The 9,626-nt window shown below is 30.9% G+C and overlaps 1 protein-coding gene across 1 annotated transcript; it reads right to left on the reverse strand.

Moving 5' to 3' along the window:
* Nucleotides 1-1,779: 1,779 nt before the first annotated feature.
* LOC132639134 (protein HOTHEAD-like) lies at nt 1,780-8,531 on the reverse strand. Its single transcript, XM_060355623.1, has 6 exons — nt 8,253-8,531; nt 7,225-7,586; nt 6,169-6,448; nt 4,735-5,129; nt 2,089-2,633; nt 1,780-1,986 (listed from the first exon to the last, which is right to left on the reverse strand). The coding sequence occupies exons 1-6, from the start codon at nt 8,320-8,322 to the stop codon at nt 1,944-1,946; spliced, it is 1,695 nt and encodes a 564-aa protein (XP_060211606.1). The 5' UTR covers nt 8,323-8,531; the 3' UTR covers nt 1,780-1,943.
* Nucleotides 8,532-9,626: the final 1,095 nt, after the last annotated feature.

Consider the following 9,626-nt stretch of genomic DNA (forward strand, 5'->3'; position numbering starts at 1 on the left):
CACAATTTATAATGGAGGGCTTAATATATTTATATAGTCCCTTAAGTTGCCATCAAACTTTATTTAGATAATTAATTTATGATATGTTTTAATTGAGCATCAAAACACTGAATAATGTGATTCTATTAGATATTTTTAGGTTAAATTTTTGAGAGAGAAAAATTGCGCGTGTTCTTAAATTTCCATAACATATATACGTTAATAGTATGTCAGCTCTTTTAATTATACGCATTCGCCTCAATAAGTCAAAAATCCCAGACATTTTCTAATGAGGCTAATGTGTATAATTAAAGGAGATGACATATTTTATATGATTAAATTAGCTACCTAATAGACGCTTGAGATCATGCATAAAAATTTTCAAAAACTTGAATCGAAAATGTCTAATATGAATAATTTATCATGCGTTCAGTGTCTAATTGAAGCAAGTTATAATTTGAGTATGTAAATAAAATTTATTGACCACTCTACGGAGTTATCAATGTATCAAGCCATAATGGGGGATTGTTGGTGAGTCATATGGTATTTTCCTTTTTCTTTTTAAATCCTTGCTGGGCGTTGGTATCATGTTTGATGTTGATTTACCCGATTTCCATATCTTTTTTGATTGCCTGTCCAATAATTTGCCGATCTTCCTTTTTCATACCTGTCCTTGCTGTTTCAGATTTCCTTAAAATTGCTCAATCTTCCCTTAATTTTGGTCAACTATCACAGTTTCCATCATTATTCATCAATATACAATACATCTCCATACTCCTACTCTTAAGAATCTAAAGACATTTTGAATCACGTGTTTTTAGATATGTATAAAATATTCTTAAAAAAAATATTTGTAACGGTTAACTACACTAAATACCTTTAATAACTCAGTTACGAATAGACTCCTTATATTTTAAAATTAAACACTAACACCCCTGTGCTATGAAAATTCTACATTTACACCCCCTATGATGTTATCCGTAACTAAATGTATTAAGATATAATTATTAAAATTCATACTCAAACAATAAATTAGATGTTTTTCGGAGTTACTTTTATGAAATTTTAAAACGAACATAAACATTTAACACAAAAATTTTATTCATGCCTTCGATTAAAAAAAAATATTGTTTGAAACATTTATTGTTCAAACCTCATAGGAAAACGAACACAAATTATTTAATAAGATATACAATAACTTTCTTGCAATTTAAAATTTTAGTTATTTGTAATTTTATTTAATTATTAATACGGAATATCAAGTTGGTTGTTTCCTTAATTCTGGCGTAATTGCTTAATTGTCTGATTAGCAATTAGGTTCTATTTGGAATCTAAGTTATGCTTGAGAAAGCGGTTCTTAGATTAGAGAAGAATTAAAGAGAGTTTGATCTAAACCTTAGAGTTAGGGTACGAATTTATTGCTAGGATAGGGATAGACTCAATCACCTTATTCAGTCACATGTCGTAAACCAGTGCATCCTTAATAGATTAATTCCATACGAATATAAGCCTTAATTTATTCTGAATAGGCGAGTAGTAATTCGAGAGAATATTATGAATAATTCTATTCCGGCTAATTAGCAACCATAGATAATTCGAATTAAGGAGCGATAATTCGAGAACTCAATAGGATTGGTAAACCAACCACAACTCTAGAACATTCATTTTTATTGAATTTGAATAGAACAATTTTCCTTGCTATAATTGCAATCTGTCATTTTATTTATTGCAAACGTATATAACAAAATTTGAATTTAGTGACCTTAATTAATTTAGCGAACAATTAATCACACGTCTCTGTGAGATCAACATACTATTTTATCACTTTATTACTTGGCGATCACGTATAATTGCGTGTGCGTTTGGAAGCAACATCCAGGTCAAGAAAAAAGACACACAAAAATTGATAATCCAACATTTTCTTCCCCAAAACAAGTTAGTATTATAAACATCTTCTAGTTCCTTCAACCAGCAAGCCGGTCACTCAATATCTTCTGCCCCATGTACCTGCAATGCATCACATTTGTGCAAATTATAGACATCAGCTATCAAATTACTTCACCATAAAAACATAGAAGCACCAATCAATATTTTTAAAATCTAATTTACCTTCCAAGCATCATGACAGTGGCTTGAGGATTAGTGCCAGGTGAATAAATAAACGTTGATCCATCAATAACTCTCAATCCATCAACACCAAGAACTCTATAATCTTTATCAACCACTTTCCCAACTTGACAACCTCCGTGATAATGCCATATGGTCATTACTGTGTCAATACAGAATTGTTCTAAAGAAAAAGAGGAACTCAAATGTCTAGGCCTCAAATTTAATGGAAAAGTTAACATTGTATCCATTAATGCTTGTGCAGTAGTAAAAGGGTATCTGAAATTAGAGAAAGACATTGATTCTATGACCTCTGCTATTGTTCTCATGCCTTGCACACATCTTTGTAGGTCTCTTGGATCTTTGAAGTAATTGAAAGTTACTATTGGATTTTCATTTGGGTTTTTGCTTTTAAGTTCAAGAAAACCTGTTGAGTATGGTCCAGCAACTTTTTCTAGGATTAGACCAGCTTGCATTGGGGAGTGTAGAAAGTGTGGGTTGAAACCAGGTATGGCTTTGGCTGAAGGTACCTTGAATGGGTCCATTGTCTGCACCATATGAAAGAACAACATTCACCTCTGTCTTACATAACTATTTTAACACACATTAAGGGGTAATTACTTTTCTGGGACGCACTAAAAATGGTAGCAGGCAAATATATATTGTGTTTATTAAGTACAAATACACATGTTGTATACATAATATACATATAATTACAAAAGTGAAAATAAGCTACGATGAATACATAGACAGTTTGTCTTTTGCATAAACTATTATTCCAGTGTCTCAAAGTATCATCTTAGCTATAAAATTTGTCCCAAAATAAGTTTAACCTAAGGAATTCAAGATAAAAATTGACAAGTGTTTTTAACTATACCCTTAACACTAAAGATATAGTTCTCTTTAATATTGTTCAATTCTAAAAGAATATGTACTTTAATAAATAAGAATAGTTTAGTAAATTTCATATTATATTTATTGATTTCTTAATGAGTGTAATTTATGCTAAGGTGAAACAAAAGGAGCATCAAATACAAATAGTCATGCATGTCTAATTAATGTTTCATTTGTTTGCACTTAATGGGAATTTGAATCTGAATCATTTAGATCTCAGCTCATTAAGTGCATTTGTTTTTTGTTTTTTTTTAAGATTCTACGACTTATTAAGTCTGGAGACACTGATTCGCTCAGATCTGGGAAGCAATCTGAAAATAATTCAGACCTCAAAGCTCAAACACACGCTTTGTGAAACTCCTCTTTTCTACATCAAACTATGGATACTTTAAAGATTAAACGCCTTTCTTCCACAAATCTCCCACTACTCTTTGGTATTTGTAGGATAAACACAATTCTAATTTTATTGCTTTTGTCGGAATCGGAAGTTTCCATGTCTCTTCCATCTGTTGTTTTTATGAAGAGGTAAAGGGCTGCCATTGAAGGTGAAAACACCTATGGAAAGATGCTTAACCTTTGATGGATTTACTGTTCATTATCTTATTTCACGGCAAAGTTAGATGGGATGATTTTTTTCGGTTGAAATTTTGTTGGGTCTGTGTGAACCCATCGCATAAGCACGGAGATAGGGCGGGGGGAAGATGGAGAGGGACTCCAAAGATGCACTAATTTGGTACAGTCTTTGTACTTTAGATACTTTGATTTCTATCCAATATAAAATTTTCATTTATGTAAGCTCTACCGTTTCAATTTACGTGAATGTGTTCCGAATATAAGGGTTTAATTTTATAAACTTGATCACATATTTTGATATAAATTTTTTAAGTTTGTGAAAATAAAATTTATATATTTAGAAATTAGATAAAAAATAATTGCAAAAAAAAAAAACATAAAAAGTATTATAAGTCATGATAATTTATAATAGTGATAATTTATTTTAAAAAATATAAACATGATCAAATAACTACCTCGTAAACTCCCAAAATAGTAATAGGTTCACATAAATTAACACAGAGGGAGTATTAATTTTTTTCATATTTTTATAAAGTTTGATCTAATTGTTATATCAATATTATTTAAAAATATTTTGTTGATATAATATTTAGTTACTCTTTAAATTTTATATATAATAGGTTTAACATAAACAAATTATGCTCATTCAGATATTGAACAAACAGTCTTAATCATTTAATATTCAGATCTAGATACAACATCTTAATCATTCAGATGTGTATTCAGATTCAGACATCTTAATCTTAATGAAAACAAATGCAACCTTACTCTCCTTAAGAAGCAATAAATGAAAAAAAATAGTTTTACTATATTACTCCTAATTATTATAAGTTATCTAAATGTTGGGAAATGAATTAGAAATTATTAGTATTTAACAATAAGGGTAAAAATATATATAAAATGGTAAATTATCTCTTAATTTTTCAAGCTAAACAAGTAAAAATGGACATCTATTTTAGTATAGTAGATAAATATAAGTTGACGAAGAAAGCAACAATGTGTGGCATTAAATTTCCACTTACCTTGACCCAATCTCTCCGTTAGAGTTTGAGGATCTTGGAAAAGTATGTTGTGCATTACAAGTGGAGCAACATAGGAGTATAACATAATCAACAAATGCCTAATAGTTTTGCATTGCAATTAACTGACTGTGATTAGTAACAGCTTAAAGAGTGATCTAACCTTATTAGCTATCCTTGAAAAATCACGGGCCATACTGCGCATCCAATCCAACTGCAAAGGCCCACTAGCAGCTTCAATGTAACTTTTGAAGCCAGTAATACCAACCACTTGAATGAGAGAAACTTCAACAGGTTTAGGAGAAGGAACAAAAATAGCATTCATTGGGTTATCAGACATACCCATACCAACCATGGGCTGATCCACTAACACATAAATACCATGGGCTTTCAATTGTTCTGCTGGCCCAATACCACTTAACATTAACATTTGTGGGCTTCCTAATGCACCAGCTGATAAGAGGACTTCATTCATGGGTCCTTCATTCAAGTAGGCTAAGTGGGTATTACCTTCTGAATCTTGAAAACGAACTCCATAAGCTCTCGGCTTCTTTCCTCCTGTATGACAAGATTATTAGTAGATGAATTGAATAATTTTTTAATCATGATTGACAAAATGTTATACTCCCTCTGTCTCGGTTTATGCTATACACTTTCATTTTCAGTCTATACAAAAAATAATGATAAATTTTTGTAGGTAGAAATAATTTAACTTAAAAACTTTCACTTTTACCCTTAATGAAATGATTTACAACCACACAAATATCTATAGCTTATTTTAGACCACAAGTTTCAAAAGTCGTCATTTCTTTCTTAAACTCAGTGTCCAGTCAAATTATATCACATAAATTAAGATGGAAGGAATAATACTAAAGTAATACTTCCGTCTCAATTTATACGATATTTTTTCTTTTTTAATTTGTATCAAAAAGAATGATATCCGTCAATACTTAGAAATAGTTTAATTTTAAACATTTCATTCTATCCTTACTAAGATAATTTATAGTAACACAAATATTTATAGATTGTTTTAGTTTATAAGTGGATTTCATAAATTCAGTATTTATTCAAACAACATCACATAAATTGAAATCGATGGCAATACAACAACCTATGCTGCTGGTGTTTTTTTTTCTTTTTTATTTTATTTTATAAGAAAATAAACAATGACAGTACACAGAAAGAAGGTAAAAAGGATGAGATTGTGAACCATGCGAATAAATCCCACAATTATTGTATGGAAGGTTCTTATTGGTACCATTTGACGGTTAGCATTGGTAACTTTGATACTTTTAAGAATATGATTTCTAAATATATAAATTAATTTTTAAAAGATAATCAGAAGTCACATGTTCAAATTTGCAAACATAGATAATAATTTGATACGGAAATAGTAATTTGACTCTCGTTCTTTGAATTACGGTAATATTTTTCTTGGTACAGAAAAAGTACTGATTTGTAAAAAAAAAAAAAAAAAAAATTGACCTTATCTTGTCTTTCTAATTAATTAGGAGATGTAAATCTTGAGAGAATTAGAAAAATACAAAAAGAAAAAGGAAAAAAAGAAAAGCGGAAAGGAAAATATCTAATCGGTTACCTCCTGTTTTGAACATGATCTGTTCCACGGTGGCATACAAATAAACACTAATTTTGGCAGGATTAGCATACTCCAACAAATCAGCAGCAGTATGTCTATGACCTTGTGGATCAAAAATGCTTCCACCAACTTTAGTCCCAAATAAATGTTCATACGTAAAACCATTATACGGTTTCACTCCAACTTCCACCAAACCACTTCTCACTGCCGATTGCCACTGTTTTATCTGAGGCCTAAACGCCACTTTCTTTTCCACCCAATCATACGATTCGTTTACTACCTGTTAGGAAAAAATAATTTAAAGTTGTAGAAAATTAAAATTAGTGAGTATTTGATATTTTAATTCATGCCTTGTTATAATTTATAGTTAAATTTATATAGGAATAAATTTTTTTGTTTTGAGTTAATGTAGATTTTGTATTATTATAAATAGGAATGTTGCTAGCTATTTTTAACGTGGAGATTGTTAGCAATAAAAAGTACTCTTTCCAGAGATTGAAAAAACTAAAAAAGTATCCTTTTCAGCAATAAAAAGATTTTTTTTTGGAGACCAAATTGTTAGCAATCTGTATTCGATAATAGCTTGAAAAGAATCTGTAAAAGAAATTATTCGAGCCCACTGAATTCATAGTGTTTTCTTAAGGAAATTATTCTCCTCAATATACCCGAGGCTATGGAATATATCCTTACAGAGGATAGAACGAATTAACTTTACCATAATAGTGGTACCTCAAACTCCAGTAAACGGCGGACGCAATAGGCCGCAGCAAATCATACATAAATTATTTGAAGTGCAGAAAGAGGGAAGAAGATAATCAGCATTTTTCGTAAGGAAAATCTGAAGAAATGACCATATATTTATGGTGTCTGTTAGGAAAATTAAGTGTGTCCTTTATGCAAAAGCATATGCCTTTTCATAAAATAATTACCTTTTCGGAAAAGACGCAAGAAATAAAACCTTCATTTTCCATTCACATGAAATATACCCAACAAACATAGTAGAGATCAGTATTCAAAGATTTATGATATTCTAAATAAAATGTTTTCTTTCCCTACCTTTTGATTCCATCCCATTCTCTTAACGTACCCCGTGCTGGCTCGAGAAAAAAACCCGGCATTAATGGCTGAGCCACCGCCTAAGACGCGGGCACGGTGGTTGAATACTCCGTCCGTGGAGATGAAGAGTTGTGCGGGCGACGAAGGAGAAGTGTCAGCTAAATTTTTGGCAAAACCGGTAATGTTTGTGATGTTGGGGTTTCCATATGGCAAGCCACCTCTTTCTAATAATAGAACAGTGGAACCTTGTGAGAGAGTTGCTGCTAATGCACAGCCTGAAGTTCCTCCTCCTATTACGATGTAATCGACAAAAACCACCTCTGGAGCTGATTTAGCATCCATGGCGAATGTGGAATATGGGGCTGCATGCATATAAATGAAACAATTATTAGCATCTAATTTTTTGGATTTAACCTGTAGATACATGGATAATGAAAAATGGCTGATTGTGCTGGCTAATCATTTGATGACTCGGGAAGAATGAAAACAGGGAGTCAATCCCAAATTGTTTGAAAAGTTTAGACTTTTTCATTCGCCGCCATAATAATTATATTCCACTTCTAGGTCAATGGCCATCAGCTTATGACTACTTTCAGCCTCTTTGACGGCCCTTTAAATAGCGAAGCTTTCCTAATAGAAATATTTGCATGAAACAAAGATCTCAATTCCTTAGGAAGCATCTCTGGACAAGATTGATCCATTTAGATCTTGGTCCATAACGCATGGTCTTTTTATTGATTTTCATAGTAAAGTTTTTATAAGACCAATACATTTACTAGTACTTGTTTAGCTGACCTGATCAATGTAAAAATTAAACTCATTGTTCTAATTGGGGAACTTTGTAAAAATTACGTCCATCTATTGTAAAAATATTGCAGCTACAAAAGTAAAAAGATTATTTTATAATCAGATTTAATAGACTGTACATCACTAATTCGATTGTTTCACTATATCTTTAAGTAAGACAAAAGAAAATGGAAGCAAAGAGAATTGATTATATGGAAATTCTCGAGCAGGAAGAGAGTTACCTTTCTCAGAGTAACAAGGAATGGAGAGAATGAGAATTCCAATTAGAGAAGAAAAAATTGAGCTAACCATTTTCTGTTTCTAGATGATTAACAAAGGCCACAGAAGGAATAACAAGCTAAGCTGATCTTCTTATTATATAGAGAGATCATTCACGATTATAGAGGCAAAACATTCTGCAAGGTGCAAAGATTTTTGGGTCAGGTTAAATCGGAATTGTTGTTCAACAAGTCAGATGGTGCACTAATTAGCATGTAAAAAGATGAGCAAGTCGGTGATAAAAACGCAAAGCTTCATTTACTTTAAAGAACCCGTTTCTCTAACTCTCACCTGCCCAAAAAGAAACTAATTCATTAAATGTTTCTTACTGCTAATTTACGGCAAGTTATTAATGAAAAACAAACTAAACTATTACAAGTTGTTATAAATAGTTAAACTAAAATATCACAACTCTACTCAATATATATTCTATCAAATAAAATATTATAAGAAGTTGATTATAACAAAATATCAATTAAAATATTTGCATTTACATGGCTAAAAGAAAAAAAAATCAAATATATAATTTTAAGGTCTCAAACTAAGATTTCGCTTTAGGCCCCCTAAGACGCCCCTGATCATAACATTAAAAAAAAATAGAATATTGTTGGCACATATCTTTAACTAGTGGTCTCAATGGTTTTTTGAAAAATTACCGACTTACTGACCGAACTGAACGTATAACAACCCGATTATTAGGAATTTTTTAACTGCAGATTTCTATATAATTCTATAAGTGTACCGAATAATTAGGTAGGTTTTTAATTTTATAAAAATGAAAAACTGTATCGAAACATTTATATGTGTAAAATATATTTTATATATTAATTTTAACTAATGAAACATAAATTTTTCCCTCCGGTCTAGAGTGATAGAAACGACTACAAGTCAAGCACCCAAAATCCCAACTCGAAACTTATTATAATACTCCTACGAAAACTAAATTAGTTCTAACATCTTGAATAATAATCTACAAGTTATTTCACTGATCTTGAGTGGCAAGCTACAGGGCGTTAGATATCCTTCCTCTCGTTTGATTTAAATTTCTCTTATTCAATACTTAATATTCGTTGACTCAATTCTTGAGTCTCATTTTGATGAATTTCTTTTTCTCGTGTGATCTTGACTGTTTTGCCTTTGCTAATTAACTTATGTTTAATTTACGCTACTGTAAAATAGTGGGATACATCTCTATTCACGTCGTCTTTTACGTTTCTCTTGATTCATTACCTTTTAAGTAATAAAAATATCTAGAGAGTTTTTGCTAAAGCCTTACGAAAGTATGCATGATATCTTTTTTTTAGCATCTACTTGTAAAATTTATATGACGTTTTTAA

This window comes from Lycium barbarum, chromosome 1, assembly GCF_019175385.1.
Source record: "Lycium barbarum isolate Lr01 chromosome 1, ASM1917538v2, whole genome shotgun sequence".
Lineage (NCBI taxonomy): Eukaryota > Viridiplantae > Streptophyta > Magnoliopsida > Solanales > Solanaceae > Lycium > Lycium barbarum.

Excerpts from the sequence above, each read along its gene's own strand:
- LOC132639134 (XM_060355623.1), bottom strand. The coding sequence starts at position 8,322 with ATGGTTAGCTCAATTTTTTCTTCTCTAATTGGAATTCTCATTCTCTCC. Across the intron at positions 7,587-8,252 it reads TCCTTGTTACTCTGAGAAAG|CCCCATATTCCACATTCGCC; the intron begins GTAACTCTCTTC and ends ATATGCATGCAG. Across the intron at positions 2,634-4,734 it reads TTTCAAGGATAGCTAATAAG|ACAATGGACCCATTCAAGGT; the intron begins GTTAGATCACTC and ends CATATGGTGCAG.